The 17,749-nt window shown below is 42.1% G+C and overlaps 1 protein-coding gene across 3 annotated transcripts in view; it reads left to right on the top strand.

Moving 5' to 3' along the window:
• SCRN1 (secernin 1) overlaps positions 1-17,749 on the top strand; it is a 66,266-nt gene that overhangs the window by 10,121 nt on the left and 38,396 nt on the right. For all 3 annotated transcript variants that reach the window (XM_027539429.1, XM_027539427.1, XM_027539428.1), the window contains exon 2: positions 12,081-12,240. In XM_027539429.1, coding sequence (XP_027395230.1) covers positions 12,082-12,240 — 159 coding nt within the window. In that variant the 5' untranslated portion in view covers position 12,081. The remainder of the gene's footprint in view (positions 1-12,080; positions 12,241-17,749) is intronic.

Raw genomic sequence — 17,749 nt, 5'->3', positions numbered from 1 at the left:
ATCCCGTTGATTGAACCACAGCTTGGGAGCACCATGTCAGAATCAGATTTTCCTGTTCTTTCTCTCATTGAAGATGAAATATAGATAGATACCCTTTCCCCTTCATTTGCTCAACAAACATTTGTCCAGGTCTTATCATGTGCCAGCCTGTGTACTAGGTTCCTGGGGAAATAAGGAATTATGTAAGTGTCCTTGCCCTCATAGGGCTCATAGTCCAAAGAGATATAGCAAGATAGAGGGAAACAGGGGCTCTCCTCTTCTCCCAGTGCACTAATATACCGAGGCAAACTGAAATCCCTCTCCATCCTCCCTACCTCCAGTTATCCTTACTCAAAGAGATATCTGAGCCCCTGAAAAACTTACAAGTTGATTAGTCCAGCACATGGACAGAGGAGCCTGGCAGGCTATAGTCCATGGGGTTGCAAAGAATTGGACACAACTGAGCACACACATACAGAGCTATTTCTAACCTTAAAAGAATTTTAAACATCATGTGCATTACTTTTTAAGTAAAGAGAATAGGTGTTTGTTTGTTTGTTTTTTCTGCCTTGCTGCACCTAGTTCCCTGACTGGCATTTGAACCCAGGGCCCTTGGCATTAAAATCACAGTCCTAACCACTGGAACACTGGGGAATGTCCCCTAACTGTCATAAAATTTTTGTACAGATTGTTTAAGTCAGGGTCTAAATAAGTCCCACTCATTGCAATCGGCTGGTACATCTCTTAAGTAACTTTGTCTCTTCATCTTTTTTTTCTTGCAGTTTTTGTTGAAGAAATCAGATTTGTCCTATAGAGTTTCTCATAGCCTGGATTTTGCTGATTTCATCCCCATAGTTGTCCTTTGTATTCTCTATAAACTGATGCTTCAATCTAGAGGCTCCATCACTCCAGTCTGATCCTCTAAGCACATTTTAGTTACACATTGGAATATGAGTGTGTCTGATGAGCCAGGTGCAAACCTTCAGTGAGAGGATGAAGGAACATAGTAGGGATTGTTGGAAAAGTGGTAAACTCCTGACCAGTGACTAGTAGGAGGGAGGAAAAGGAACATTTATTGAGCATCCACTGTATACAACCACAGGACGGTGTACTTTCCATTTGATCTCAGGTATATATGAGTGCCCAACCTAGATAGCATATTCAAAAGCAGAGACATTACTTTGCCAACAAAGGTTCGTCTAGTCAAGGCTATGGTTTTCCCTGTGGTCATGTATGGATGTGAGAGTTGGACTGTGAAGAAGGCTGAGTGCCGAAGAATTGATGCTTTTGAACTGTGGTGTTGGAGAAGACTCTTGAGAATCCCTTGGACTGCAAGGAGATCCAACCAGTCCATTCTGAAGGACATCAGCCCTGGGATTTCTTTGGAAGGAATGATGCTAAAGCTGAAACTCCAGTACTTTGGCCACCTCATGCGAAGAGTTGACTCATTGGAAAAGACTCTGATGCTGGGGGGGATTGGGGGCAAGAGGAGAAGGGGACAACAGAGGATGAGATGGCTGGATGGCATCACTGACTCGATGGACGTGAGTCTGAGTGAACTCTGGGAGTTGGTGGTGGACAGGGAGGCCTGGCGTGCTGCGATTCATGGGGTCGCAAAGAGTCAGACACGACTGAGCGACTGATCTGGTCTGATCTGATCTGATCTATGAGTGCTATGTTGTATATGACATATGTGAAAATATGTCTTATTTTCACATGGGGCAACTCTGGCTCAGAGAGAGTTCATTAACCTGCCTATTTCCCATGGTTTGAAGGTGGAGTCAGGACACGAACAAGGGTCTCTGTCTGTAAAGTGTGTCCTTCTCTTGCCACTGTGCATATGGGACTACAAGGCTAAGTAAGTAGTGTAAATGAGCACAGTTGACCTGACAATGAGAAAAGAAAGAACCAAAAAGAGCAGTAGCACAAGGCGGGGACCATGGGTGACACTTCCATTGGCCTCAGTATCGGGGTGGAGGGGACTGTGGCAGGAACCCTTCCCAGCTCCAATCTTGCTGACATGCAAGAGTGTGGACCCAGTGTTGCCAGATCTTTTGAGTTTTCAGGAGATGCTAAATATCTGAATTTCTATGGAAAATCTCTAGATTTGCCAATGTTAGCTGCCAATTCAGGTTAAAGACATACAAACTCACCGTATAGGCCAATGCTCTGAAAGAAGTGCAAGTGAAAGTTTTAGTCGCTCAGTCGTGTCCAACTCTTTGCGACCCCATGGACTGTAACCCACCAGGCTCTTCTGTCCATGGAATTCTCCAGGAAAGAATACTGGAGTGGGTTGCCATCTCCTTCTCCAGGGGATCTTCTCAACCCAGGGATCAAACCTGGGTCTCCTGCATTGCAAGCAGATTCTTTACTGTCTGAGCCACCAAGGAAGCCACCAGTTTAGGCCAGTGCTGTGGACCAAACCAAATAAATGCACAACCTGCCACCCTTAAACCAGCCCATGCTGCTCAGAAATGTGACAGTGAATGAGTGGCATTGAACTCTATAGGAATCAGCTGTCAGAGGTAGGTGTTGCCCTTGGACTTAGGGAAAGGGAATAGTGACCAGCTCTTAAAAGACATTAAGTGACAATGGAGCACATCTTCAAAAGGTAAAAGAGCACTAGACACCGTAAGGAAAAAGCCAAGTTTCTAAAGTCTGGTTTGTTCAGATCAGATCTTGACAAAGGAATGACCTTCATCACGTACCTTTTCTCACCCTCACGGTGATGTGTCCTAACTGTGTCCCAGATGGCATTCTGAGCGCTTTTTGTTTGAGCTCATTTGAACCTCACCATAACCCTGTTGTTATCCCTGTTACAGAACGGTGACGCGGGGTTGAGATTTGAACTCAGATTGCTTCCAAAACCTGCCTACTCACTCAATACCCTATGTGGTCTTCCATTAGATAATTCCTCCTTAAAGACACTGAATATTAGAAGCTGGAAATCACTGGCTGTCTAGTCCTAAAGCTTTGTGCTCTGCTGTCTTGAGCTTTCAATAAGACACTTAATAGCATCTTTTTTATTTATCAGGCAGAAATTGATGAGTCTGATGTATGTACCTTCCATCAACTGATGTTTTCATCTCAATTCAGTTGGATAATTCCTTTTCCAAACACCGTATTTATTCCTTACTATCTCAATAGCAGATAAAAGATAGGAAAGGAAATTTATGAGTATCATTTGTCCTGTTTTCAATTCAGCAGGAATGTCAATGATTTAAAAAATGAATTTATCAATAAATAATAGAATACATTCTTCTTTGCTTTTCTGAAAGAAGGTAATTAATGTACATGGACTTTAAACTTACCCAATCTGCTCAGTAAAGCTGGGAGCTTGGAAAGTAAGGACATTCGGCTTTCATTTCTTTGTGCAAGTAAAGATCCTTTGTCACAGTTATTTGCAAGACAGCTAATAAACCTATAGCTTATACAGACAGTCATTTTCTTCCTCTCAGGCAATTCAAGGCTTTCTTATTACTGGGTACGGTGACCGATGAGGGCCACTGTAGCTTTTTTGAGATAAAAGGGGCAGGGTAGTTTGGCATTCAGACGAAGAAAACCCCTCCTTGGCTTGGAACATTCATGCCCTTCAATAACTACTCACTGAACTTGAGGACAAAGACCTTCTTTCCCATGCAGCTACCTCCTTCCTTGTCTAGACATTCTGTAAGCGGTCTCCTAGTTACAGAGGTGCAGCACTCCAGCCCCCTAAGCCTGTACCCAGCCTCCATCACCAGTCAGAGGGGGGATGTTGGGCGACGCAGCTCTGATGCTGTGAGCTCAGGGACTCTGCAGTTGTAATTCCCAAGAGGAAGTCGTGAATCCTGTAAAGATTTTGATGGTTAGAAACTGATCTTAGAAATACTTTCCCACAACTGATGGCACCATATCTAAAGCTGCCCAGGCCACTACTGTAGCCTTGAGCCACCTGTGGATATTTGATTTTTAAAAAATGTTTAATATGGTAAAAAGTACACATAAGATTTACTATCTTAACCATTTTAAGTGTACAGTTTAATTGTGCTAAGAATATTTGTATTATTGTGCAACCAATCCCCATAAGTTTTTCACCCTGCATAACTGACTCCATGTATCCATTAAACAACTGTCCATCCTTCTCCCTATCCTGACGCTCCCTGGTCCAGCCCCTGGTAACCACCATTCTAATTCTGCCTCTATGAATTTCACTACTCTAGCTAACTCATATAAGTGAAATACAGCATTTGCATTTTTATGACTGGCTTATTCTATTTGGAATAAAGTACAGATAAACGCACTTTGAAATATTCTTAACAAATACTTCCTAGGAAATGCCTGTCAGTTTAATTGTCTACAAGGGTTAAATTAGAGTGTTTCATTAATTGGAGCCGTTAGTTTTCCTGGCAAGAATCCCAATTGGTATTTACCACAAAGAAGCCTATTCAGTAGACCTGCCCTCTAAGCCTGTTGCTTTTAAAGATTTTTGCTTGAAACCCGTAGTAAAGAAATGTTGTATTGTAGCCCAGTGCCTACACTTCTGTGTGTATGTTTGAATGTAAAGTTTCTTGCGCCAACGCTTAGCCTTCCTATGTGAGATGCACATGTTCTTTTCTAAAAAATGTTGATCTTGTCCACTAGGTTGATTCCATAACCCACAAAATGACCACAACATGCTGTTCAGGAAACACTGCTTCAGACATTCCTGGGTTCAGTTTTAGGTCTGTAGTATAATCCTGTATCCCCATCCCCACTTCTGGATCCTCATGACTCAGAGATTGCTTCAGAATTGTGCCTCAAAGCGAGCAAGTTAAGAAAAAAAGCCATCAGTCATCTCTTTATTTCTTGAGTAAGCTTTGTTCATTGATTCTGATGCTGGTTTAAGTAGAGTGTAGTTATAGAAAACCCATTATTGAATAATTATTCTGTTTTCTAAAGCTGATTATAAATGATGAAAAAAAAAACTACGCAATAGATTTCTGTATTAGCATGTATGATTGGGAGTTAATTAAATTTTATTTTATTTTTCTTCAGAGAGGAGATTATGATTTCTCATAATGCTAGATAAGATAGAGGGAAAGGAGAGAAATTGTAAAGTCAGTCTTTTGTTTCATACATGAATGATTTAACAGTTTATAAAAATACTGTAAACAGAGACTTCAAAATACATATTTTATACAGTATATAGAAGAGTTAACATCTCAGATTTTTTTTAGTGGAATATCTGGTATGTTAGCCAAGATTATGACAGATAATGGGAACAAAATTGAGATCCCTTGAATCAGTTTCAAAAGAATTTCATCTCAGGGTCAGCAGAAAATTGACTTTCTGATTGGCTAGTTTTTCTTTTCCTGTTTAAGGAGGCGACTGTAGGAGGCCTGCCCGCTATTTGTATAAAAAATAGTAATGCAAATTTGTGTACTCTTTGAGTAATTCTGAATTGGGCAGACTGTAAAGGAAAAAAAAAGAAAACAAAATACCAGAGAATAACTATAATACTGAATAAATAATTTGTCCTAACTATAACTCAAATAAGAATTTGCCAGTTTTGAAATTTCTTGTTTTTGGCCTTGCTACCCAGCTTGAGAGATCTTAGTTCCCTTACCAGGGTTGGTAACCAGGCCCCTTGCTTGGAAGCACAGTGTCTTAACCACTAGACTGCTGGGGATGTCCCCAGTTTTAAAATTGTGGATGTTGGGACACAGAAATAGAGCCAAATTTTTAATTTGAAATTAAATTCCTAAATTGGCAATACTCCCAGGTTTAATTTTTTTTAATCTTTTTTGTGTAATTAAATAAATATAAGTACTTGTAGGAAAATCAAAACAAAAGAAAATATAGAAAAACAAAGCATTTAGTGGTCAGGCTACTACTTCTGGTTTTTTTTTTATGCATATTTTCACATAGTTAAGATAATTTACTTTGGATCCCCCCTCCACTTCCCCACACCATTTCTCCATTCAATTAAAAACGCTTCACAAACATTTTAACGGTTTTATGGTGTTCCACCATATAGACGTAGCATAAAATTTTAGCCACTTCTCTGATGCTGGACAGTTAAGTTTGGGCCAGTTTTTCACCTGTATAAATACTGCTGTAATGCACTCTTTTGTGCATAAATCTTACCCATATTCCTGATCATTTCCTTGGAGTGTGTATATGTGTATTAGTTGCTCAATCATGCCCAACTCTTTGTGACCCCATGGATTGTAGCCCTCCAGGCTCCTCTATCCATGGAATTCTCCAAGCAAGGGTGTTGGAGTGGGTTGCCAGTTCCTTCTCCAGGGGATTTTCCCAATCCAGGGACAGAACCTGGTTCTCCCACACTGCAGGCAGATCCTTTACAGTCTGAGCCACCTGGGAAGCCCTTCCTTAGAGTAGACACTTAGGAAAGGAATTACCTTCCATCTGCTGCACTGTCTCCTCCCTAATGTAGCAACCTCTTTGAAAAGTTGTCTGTGCACCGGTTCCATTTCCTTCCTAAAATCTGGCTTAGAACCCGTCAGTGGCTTTAGTGTTTATTGTGGGATAGACCCTAAAATCCCTACCACCTCCTATAAGACCCAACAGGAACCAGCCTGTCTACCTGCCTCTCAGCCTTTTTCCCATTCTCTCTGGCCTCAGCCACACTGGCTTTTCGATATATTAACTCCTTCCCCTTCTCCAGCTTCAGGGCCTTGAAACCTGCATATCCTCCTTCTGGAACAGTCTCCCCCCACACCCCCCGCCTCCCGCCAGCCATCTGTCTTTTGAGGACTAGGAAGTGAAATATCTGTTTAGAGGAAGTAGTTGGAAGTTTGAAGAGAAGTGAAAGTATCAACAGTTCATTTAGGAAGTGAAGAGAGGAGCTGACCAGCCAAGTACACAAAGGGTTTTCCAGGTAGCAATGAGGGCCACTTTCCTGGTATATTCAGAGTTAGGAATGTGAGATTCACATCAAGGAAAATGGAATTATCCTCCAGGGCTGTGATCACCTTTAGCCTCTGGAAGAAGGAGCTTGCTTATAAACTCAGTTCAGGTCCTGAGTTCAGTAGCCTCTTCCTAATGTTTATTTTCCTCCCTCTTTTAAAAGTATCATGCCTCTTTTTTGCTAATTCAGTGTAAGTGGGTGATAGCCTGTTTTGTCATTAAAATAAGTATCATTGTGCTAAGTCGATTCAGTTGTGTCCCCCCAGGCTCCTCTGTCCATGGAGTTCTCCAGGCAAGAATACTGGAGTGGGTAGCCATTTCCTCCTCCAGGGTATCTTCCCACAAAGATAATTGAATCTACATTTCTTCTGCCCCCCTTCGTTAACAAGAAGTTTCTTTACCACTAGGACTACCTGGGAAGCCCTAGAACAAATGAACGATTTCACAAAGAAGTACTTCTGGAAACCTCAATGTGAAAATCTTCATTTCTGGGTTTATTGGAAAGTTGTAATGCTGCTCTGTCCAATAGAATTTCTACCTCCCATGTATGGCTATTTAAATTTAACTAAAGTTTGTAATAAAATTTTAAATTTAACTCCTTAATTATAGTAACTACATACCAATAGCCATTTGAGGCTGGTGGCCGCCATATTAGACAGTAGAGATAAAACATTTTTGTCATTGCAGAAAATTCTTTTGGACAGCACTAATCTAGAGAATAGACAAGGATCTACTAGGTTATCTCCGAGGCTAGTTGTTGTGTAGAATGGTGATCTAGGAAAAGCAAATGGACAATTTGCCTTGGCTAGTTTGCTGTAGGCTGTAATACATAGTTTGTTGATTGATTTAGCATTAAAAAAAAATAGACATAAAAATTCTGCTCCCTTCTGGCATTCCCAATCATTCCCAAAATTCAGCGGAAAAGCCAACTTCCCTGCGCTTCTGTTGCCTGTATAATGGTCGTGGTCAGGTGATTCAGATGACTTGTTGACCAAGCAGATGTCCAGGCTGAAGAATAAGTGCTCGTCAGAAAAGCCATCTGTGTTGCTTGTTTTCTGCAGATACATCTGTAAACTCAAGACCAGTGGATTTTTACTTTTTTTTTTTTTTTTTACCATTTTTAAGGATCGAGTTAAATAAGGTTCTGTTCATAGTTTTGATTGATGCCAGTACTTTTGACATGGCCCAACAGTTGGGAAGGAGGGGAATTCCCATTGCCTATGTGAACCATACAAAGACAAGGAAATGTGTCCTTTCTGCATGTTTTCTTCTGTGTCTGTTTCACTTTATTTGGCTTAGCCTGCAGTTCCTCTCACCTCCTAATTTTAGGAGCCCTCTATACAGGCATCTTATTACAATTATTGTAGGTCTTTCTTACATACATGGAGTCTTGGTTTGTCTGTCTCTCCCCTTCAAATTTGAAGATAATGTGGTTTTGTGAAAATGGAAAAGATTAAGAGGAGAAAGAACTGGAGACTCTTTATCTTCTCACCTTTTCTTTCCCTTTAAAGGACTGGAGGATATTTTCCTGAGCTAGAAGGAATGTCGGGGCTTCCCTGGTGGCGCTGTGGTAGAGAATCTGCCTGCCAAAGAAGGAGATGCAGGAGACATTGGTTTGGTCACTGGGTCAGGAAGATCCCCTGTAGTAGGAAATGGTAGCCCACTCCTGTATCTTGCCTGGAAAATTCTATGGACAGAGGAGCTGGGCAGGCTACAGTTCAGGTGGTTGCAAAGAGTTGGACACAACTGAGCACGTATGCAGCAGGAAATGATTTTCAGACTTAGGGACTCCCCTACTTCTCTGTGCCCTGGAGAGGGACCTGCCAGAAACACCACTGGGAGGAGCTCTGACAGTCTGGGTGTGCATGTGCAGACTAACCTGAAGTAAGTTTGGGTACACATGTAGCAACATTGTCTCTCACAAAGATGTTTCTAAACACAGAAGGTTCCTGACTGTGACTTGATAGCTGCTCTAGTTGTGAGTGAGGAGAGTTGATTTTCATTGACGTGTTCAATGGAAATTTTTGAAACGCTGCCGTATTTGAACAGTCAGAACCCAGGTAGCCTCCATAGTTTTCTTTTTTTTTTTTTTATTTACTCATAGTTTTCAAAATATTTTCTCAAACATCATTTCATTTGATATTCATGATAAATCTGTGGGCTGGAGCAAAACATTTGTGGAAAGAAAACTTAGGCTCAGAAAGGTAAAGTAACTTGCTCAAGGTCACACAGCTAGTAGGTGGCATTGGCAGGGCTGAGGTTTGAATCCTGGTTGCTTTTCTGGGAATATTGCTTTACTTCACATTTTATCTTAGGTTCATAAAATAAAACACATTTAATTTGTAATTCATGGCACAAATATGATAGTTGGCTCAATAATAATGTTTGTTGAGTGTCTATAATTCAGAGAGTTGGAGAATGAGCTACTGTAATTGGGTGGCATAGGTTCTGCCCTCAGGGAGCTTTATTTGAAACATCTGAAGCAGTACATTTATAAATAACAGAGGCATGTTATCCTCAGACAGACTAGATGCATCCGTGTTTATGGATGCTGAGAAAATGACAGAGTTCTTCATAGAAGGCTTTTTGAAAGAGAGGGAGTTTTTGAATCAGATCCTGAAGGACATGTGTAGAGGCTAAGGGAGGGGGACTGCAGTGGGTGCAGAAGCGTGGTGCTGAGAAAGAGCTGTAGAGAGTCAACCGCAGTTTGGTGGAGCATTAAGGAAGGACTGAACACTTGTTCATTATTTATTGAGCATCTACCCTGCAGAAGGGGGGGCTTCCCTGGTGACTCAGTGGTAAAGAATCCACCTGCCAATGCAGGAAATGAAGATTCAGTCCTTGGGTCTGGAAGATCCCCTGGAAAAGGGAATGGCTACCCATTCTGGTATTCTTGCCTGGGAAATCCCATGGACAGAGGAACCTGGCGGGCTACAGTCCCTGGGGTCACAAAAGTATCATACAGGACTTAGCAATTAAACAACAACAGTAACCCTGCAGAAGACACTGTGTAGTACTGGGTTTACAGAGATGGGCAAAAGAGACATGGCCCCTGCCTTCATATTGATAAACTTTGGTGCGGGGAAGAAAGACTGATTACTGATCGTTGGTAATAAAATAATTACAGGGCTGTTTTAGATTGTGATCCTATAGTACAATTGACTGATGGTAGGGATCAGGGAAAGGAGTGCTGAGGAAAGAGGGTACAGCTTGTGCAAAGGCTGTGGAGTATTGAGAAATTAGAAAAGGGCCTTTCTCCTGGAGTTGAGAGGCTGGAGGGGTGAATATGTGAGATGAGGCTGGGAGACAACATGGGCTTGATCAGCTTTTGGTCTTTATTCTGAGAACCATGCGAACAATATGAAGGATTTTAAGCAGGAATGACATGATCAAACCTTCCTTCTATTTTATTAAAAAAAAATTTTTTTTGGACACGTGATGTGTGGTATCTTAGTTCCCAGATCAAGAACTGAACCTGTGCCCCCTGTGATGGCAGTGTGGAGTCCCAACCGCTGGACCACGAGGGGAGTCCCCAAGTCTTTCTTTTAAAAAGGTCACTTCGGGTGCAATGTGAGGAATGTTTTGGAGAGAGACTAATAGCTGATATAGCGTCACCCCTTAGGAGCAGTTACAATGATCCAGGCTTAGAAATGATGGTGGTTTGGTGCAGGGTAGGAGTAGTACAAGTGGGAAGAAGTGGATAGTTTCCGTAGAGATTTCAGTTCAGTTCAGTCGCTCAGTTGTGTCCGGCTCTTTGCGACCCCATGAATCACAGAACGCCAGGCTTCCCTGTCCATCACCAACTCCCGGAGTTCACTCAAACTCTCGTCCATCGAGTGAGTGATGCCATCCAGCCATCTCATCCTCTGTCGTCCCCTTCTCCTCCTGCCCCCAATCCCTCCCAGCATCAGAGTCTTTTCCAATGAGTCAATGCTTCGCATGAGGTGGCTAAAGTATTGGAGTTTCAGCTTTAGCATCGGTCCTTCCAATGAACACCCAGGGCTGATCTCCTTCAGAATGGACTGGTTGGATCTCCTTGCAGTCCAAGGGACTCTCAAGAGTCTTCTCCAACACCACAGTTCAAAAGCATCAATTCTTCGGCGTTCAGCTTTCTTCACAGTCCAACTCTCACATCCATACATGACCACTGGAAAAACCATAGCCTTGACTAGACGGACCTTTGTTGGCAAAGTAATGTCTTTGCTTTTGAATATGCTATCTAGGTTGGTCATAACTTTCCTTCCAAGAAGTAAGCATCTTTTAATTTCACAGCTGCAACGTAGAGATTTAGGAGATTGAATTTACAGAACTTGGTGATATGTTAGGCAATGGAGAAGCACATGGTAAGGATAGATTCTGATGCTGCAATGAGATGGATGATGGAGCTGGCCACTGAGACAGGGAACCTTAGGAAGGGACCCAGTTTTGGGAAGATGATGAAATCAGCTTTGGATATCAGTTAGGCTGGGTGTGTGGGTCAAGAACTCAAGGAGAGAACTGAGCTGGAATTATATGTGTAGGTCATTGGCTTGTAAATGACATGGGAAGCTCTGGGCATGGATGAGTTTTCCCAGAAAGAGCATTAAATGAGGAAGGAAGGACCAAGCTGTGAAGATATTTAGTGGCCAGGTGGAAGGGAACTAGCCAGCCCAGGAGCAGCTTGAGAGGTGAGAAGAAAGCCTAGAGATGATTGTGTGTGATGTCACTGAGGTAGAGTAAAGATAGATAAAAAGAGAGAGGTATCTTTCAGTTTATTTCCAGACCCATTTCCCCATCAGCACTCCAAAATCTATCACAGGGTAGCCATGGCCCTCTAGATCAAGAGGCACTTCTGTAGTGCACTGTTTTAAGGCGCAGTTATTTATTTTTCTATTGCTGTGACAGATTGCAGTGGGTATGTGTTTTCTGCCTGGAACAATAACCTCCTTTCCTTTCTCCTACGTCATTGCGCTTTTGGCTGTCACTGTGTTCTGTTGCAAATCTGAACTCATTTAATCCCACAGAGTACTAAGAGTATCTGGTCTCAGTGGCTGTGTAATTCTACTCCAGACACCCCAGCTTCATTTGCCAGCTGGGATCTCCAAAGGAGCTCGCTGCACACAGTTCAACAGTAAAACTTAGTTAGCTGGTGAAATATGTCTGAAGAGCTCACTGGTGGAATATTCCATGTTAGGCCCGCTTCCATTCTCTCTCTGGCATCTCTCTCTTTTCAGGATGGCTGTAGCTCCTCCAAGTTACTGCTTTGTGGCCTTCCCGCCACGTGCAAAGGATGGTCTGGTGGTATTTGGGAAAAATTCAGCTCGGCCCAGGGATGAAGTACAAGAGGTTGTGTATTTCTCAGCTGCTGATCATGAACCTGAGAGCAAGGTTGAGGTAAGTCACGTGTACTGTCTCTCCGTTAACACGTATTCTCTTTCTCTGGCTTTGCCCAGCACCTTGACTTGTTAATGTGGAAACCCATTTACCCACAGAACTCTCTTGTGGGTTCTGTTGATAACTCTTTCCATTCTCGTTTGTTTGTAGCCTTAAAAACCCGGGTCCAAAGAGAATTCATTGCTATGGCACATGTTTTATAATTAAGTAAACTATTTACCCACTCCAAAGTCAAATCTATGAAATAAAATATATTCAGAGAAGTCTAGCTTCTACCTTTGTATCATTTCTCTATTTCCCTTTTCTTCTATAGGTAATAATGTTTTGGAAGTTTGGGGTTTATCCTTCCACTTAAAAATTTGCATGTATGTGTAGCAAACACACTCACATGTGTATATGCATATTTGTCACAGTTCCTTTCTTCCTTCATTAGATGAATGGTAGCATGCTATATTGGAAAAGGCAATGGCAACCCACTCCAGTGTTCTTGCCTGGAGAATCCCAGGGACGGGGGAGCCTGGTGGGCTGCCGTCTATGGGGTCGCACAGAGTCGGACACGACTGAAGCGACTTAGCAGCAGCAACAGCAGCAGCATGCTATATATACTTTTTTCCACTTTGAATTTTTCAACTGAAACTGTTCTGCAAGTCATTCCGTCTGGAGTAACCATCTTCATTCCTCATTTAGAGCTGTATAGTGTCTCATTCTATGAATGTAATCATAGTTTAATCAGTCTCATACTGATAGACACTTGGATTGTTTTCCAGTCTTTTGCTATTACAAATAGTGCTGGTGTGCATAATAGCCTTGTACACCTGTCACAGTGTCTGGTCTTGGTTTATATGGTTTTATCATGTTAAAAACTTATCCATCAATTCTTATTTTTAGTGCTTAAAAACCTGTTCATATTTTGGGGGATATCCCCAAAATATTTTGAGAGATAGGTGTCTAGAAATTTCTGAGTCACAGGGTATATAAGTATGTGGTTTTCTTATGCCTGCTTGCTCAGTAGCTCAGTCATGTCCAGCACTTTGTGACCCCATGGTCTGTAGCCCTTGAGGCTTCTCTGTCCATGGGATTATTCCAGCAAGAATGCTGGAGTGGGTTGCCATTTCCTCCTCCAGAGGATCTTTCCGACCCAGGGGTTGAACTCACGTCTGCTGAGTCTCCTGCATTGGCAGGAGGATTCTTTACCACTGAGTCACCTAGGAAGCCCATGTGGTTTTGTTATGTATTGTCAAATTTCTTTCTATAGGTGCTGTGCCATTTTACATTCCCACCAACAATGTGAGACAATGCCAATTTGTCCATATTCGCAGAGTGTGCTTCATCATGGCTATTTTTTTAATTAATTATTTTAATCAGAGGCTAATTACGATATTGTGGTGGCTTTTGCCCTACATTGACCTGAATCAGCCACGGGTGTACATGTGTCCCCCATTCTGAACCCCGCTCCCACCTCCCTCCCCATCTCATCCCTCTGGGTTGTCCCAGTGCACCAGCTTTGAGTGCCCTGTTTCATGCATTGAACTTGGACTGGTGATCTGTTTCACATATGGTAATATACATGTTTCAATGCTATTCTCTCAAATCATCATGAAGGCTATTTTATGTTAATTTTACATTCTACTTTTTAAACTAAATTCTTTTATTTATTGTGTCAGCTTTTATTACTGATTCTTTTTGATTTTCCAGCTATGTTATTATAAAACCTGAAAATATGGATAATTTAATTGTTCTTACATCTCTTCTTTTCTCATCTGTTTGGCTTATGGCTTGGATTCAGTATTAATAACAATGGAGAAAGTGGGTATCTTTGCCTTGTTCTTGACCTAAGTGGGGCAGACTCTAGTGCTTCCATATTAAGTAAGATGCTGGCTTTGTAATGGAGATTCATATCATTTTGTCATGTTAAAAAGTGTACATCAGTTCATGCTTTGAATGCTTTTTAAAAACCCTGAGAAACAGGTGTTACATTTTGTTAAAGATCAGGAGATAATCAGGAGCTAATCCCTTGTTTTGTTTTGTTTACTTTCTATTTAATGATAAATTGAATCATCTTTGCATTCATGGAATAAACTTCTTGGTTATGGTATAGTTAGTTGTATGTGTTTAAATAGTAATTGTTAAAGGATGAAGAATTTAGAGGAAAAAAATTGGGGGCTGGTAAATTAACAAGCTCTTGCCACTGACATAATCTCTATCCTTTGGTGTTTTATATTGTATAAAATAAACCAATTTTTCTGTGTGATTGTGCATTTTAAATGGGTATTCATCCATGTGTATTTCATTTTCTTATCTGAATCTCTGTTTCAGCCTTTTAAAAGCATTAAGCATCACCAGAGAGCAATAGCACTCTACAAGGAGCTGGTTATGCTGGGTGAATTCAGCAGGAGCACTGAGATGAATGGGCAGAGTTGAGCAGGTCATGGCTCTAGTCTGTGGTTGGGGCAGTGGCAGACTGTCGCCCATAGGACTTTCACCAGAACCACTTGCCTCTGATGTTGCACCACTAACTTGGTTCAGGCTCCTAAACTTCAGTGGGACTACTGGGGTCCAGCCCCAGTGGATCCAGCGAATTTGAAGGGAAGATGGCTTCGGCAATCAGGATACGATAGAATTAAAGATATAAAGAGTGATTAAATAGGGATAGCTCAGCGAAGAAATTCAGTGAAGAAAAGAGGCTGAATAACTTGGTTTACGTGGAAAACCAATAAAATTCCAAGACAAGGAATTTGCGCCACCTACGTAGGCCGCAGGCATCCTCCCATTCTCCTGAAGGAGAGGAGACACTAAGGCCTCCCCGGTCAGATCTTGGAAGCCCAGGCAAAATTAGTAGGCTTGACGAGCCTCCACGCTCCAGATGGGAATTCAGCCAGAAGGTGAGAGAAAGAACGACATGGGGAGACCAAGCTTCGGTAAACAAGGCCTGCACTTTATTTTCCAAAGTAGTTTTTATACTTTAAGCTGTGCATAGAGGATAATGGGTGAAGGGGTAGAGTCATGCAAGGACAGCAGTCCTTGATCCCTATCGAAGCCATGCTTTCTTCCTGCAATCATATGCAAAAGTTTAGGTGATTTACATCATCTTCTGGCCAGGAGGCCTATTAACATTTTAAGACCCTTTCTTCAGAAAACTTATTTTTCTCTAAAGGTGATTATTCTAAAGTCAGGTGCCACCCTCTGAAAGCATTAGATAAAGTTGCATTCCTGTAGGGCAAAAGTGTGGTGGGCTATAACAAGAAAAGAATTAACTCAAGGGTCCAAGGTTACAAACATTAAAGCTATTACTTATATTCCTATACACCAATTATATTATTAATCAATACACTCCCAGGGACACAGTAGGTAAGGGATATGGAAACTTAGCAGCAAACATTGGCCCAACAAGTGAAAAACCCTTCATCAATACAATTTCTAATCAATCTTTTAACTGCTCAAAGGAATCTGTATTTAGACAGTTTAGAACATCTCATGCCTCTCACGGTTGGGAGGCTCTGAACAATCACATGTGGCCGGAAGAACCTGTTCAGGCAGGCTAGAGGACTTCCAAAAGAGTTTGTGAACTAAAACACTCTTGTCACGCCCAGGAACTTTATTAACAGGAGCTGTAAGTTAACTCTTTTTCAAAGAGAGAGATGGTGGTAGGGGACAGCCCCCCGTAAAGTCAGAGGTGTAGGTGAGAGCACAAAGCAGTAAAGTAGGCAGACTCTGGTTTTGGGGGTAGATGCTCGAGAATTTCCAGGGGGACTCCTGAGGCTCGATCCCGCCTTTGTGTATGCTGAGCCTCCTTCCTCATGACCTTTGCCACGGGCGGAGTTCCTCACGCTGGTTCCCTGCAGGGACTTTCCTTTCATATGGGCAGAGAAGAGTGCTAGGTTCTCTGATGCTCATGGTAGGTTTTCAATGGGTCTTCATTAATGTTTGAATGTCCATGTTGTTTAGATCTGAATGTTTCTGTTTCTGGGACAGAGGGGACTGGATATGGATAAAGTTGGCTTGGTTTGAGTTGTTACTGACCTTCCCTGGCTGCCTTCCCTACATGTTTCTTTTTCCCAGAGTCATGCACACTGAAACACTTTGATTTTCATGTGGGCAGATTTCCTGAAGATGGCTCTAACAAATCCCATCCCACATGTCCTTCTCACAGTGTGCTGGACACACCTCCATGGAGTGGGGGGATTATGCCCCCCACCCCTGCCGTGAATCTTCATGAGGGCTTCTGGTGGCATCAGGCAGTGAAACCTGGTGGAGGTGATGCTGTGTGACCTCCAGGGCTGGATAATAAAAGGATCTGACTTCTGCTTGTCTCCCTCCTTTGGGACTCTAGCCCTAAGTTCCCAGGCACCGTGCTGGGAGGAACCCAGCAGATACCATGCGGTGGGGCCCCCATGGAGAGCCTGCAAACAGTGCCAACTGCCAGATGTGTGAGTGAATGCCCTTTCAGTGATTCCAGACCTCAGACTCCATGGAATAGACTCACACCATCCCTTCTGTGCCCTTTCCAAATTCCTTGATGCATCAAATTCATGAACATAATAAATGGTTGTTTTATATCAGTAAATTTGGGGGTCATTTTTTAGTAGCCATAGTAAGTACAGTATTGTGCAAAACCTTTTATAAGTATAACTGAAATAAATATTTTAGAAAAATTTCTTTTTTGGGGCATAGATTAAATGACTTTATATGTTTTGTTTTCATGGTTACAATCATTTTAGGAAATAGACTAGATTCCTTTCACTAGTTATGATACATTAATGCTCAAATACACCATGTATTTATGGTGTACACCTCAAACACACCATAAATTATGTCCCTTGCCTAATAACTAAGCGCAGTGTGATACATACCAGAGGTAATTGCTAGGCAGTCTTGACCTTTTTTCTGAGTTGCATATCTGGGTTCTGAGTTGCCTTGGCATGTTTTCACATCCATATGCTGCAAGTAAAATAACTTCACAGGTTAAAAACCAAATTCACTGTTCCCATTTCATTTGCTTTTCTTCCTCTGACAGCTCTGTTGTCTGCCACAGAGTTTACTCTAGAAGCCAGAAGCAAGCGTTGACCCATGTTTTCCGACTCATCTGTGGACGCACAGGGACAGTGGTCACTGAGTCTTGCTGCTTCCTCGCCTGTGTCCCCGTCCCCTCACCACTCCCAATTCACTCACACCCTCCCCAAGCTCCTTTCTGCTTTCATCTGCTTAGTCGTGCCCAGGTCTCTTTCCCCTGAATTCTATTCCCTGCAGGGTCACTGGACTTTTCTTTCCAGATCACAGCTTTGCCACTGCCTTGTTTAAAAATGTTGGGTTGTTGTTTATAAGATGAGAATCCAGGCTGATTTGTATGCCATTCAGAACTCTTCCTGCCTGGCGTCCTGTTCACTTTTCTTTCTTTTCTTTTAAATTAATAGACATTTTTAAAGCAGATTTAGGTTTGTGGAAAAATGAGCATAAGTACAGAGTGTTCTCATATAATCCCTCACCACCCCTGCTGCCTGCCTCCCAGTTT

Source organism: Bos indicus x Bos taurus, chromosome 4, assembly GCF_003369695.1.
Source record: "Bos indicus x Bos taurus breed Angus x Brahman F1 hybrid chromosome 4, Bos_hybrid_MaternalHap_v2.0, whole genome shotgun sequence".
Classification (NCBI taxonomy): Eukaryota; Metazoa; Chordata; class Mammalia; order Artiodactyla; family Bovidae; genus Bos; species Bos indicus x Bos taurus.
Note: the sequence above shows the minus strand (reverse complement) of the source record. Positions and strands in the feature narration are given on the sequence as shown.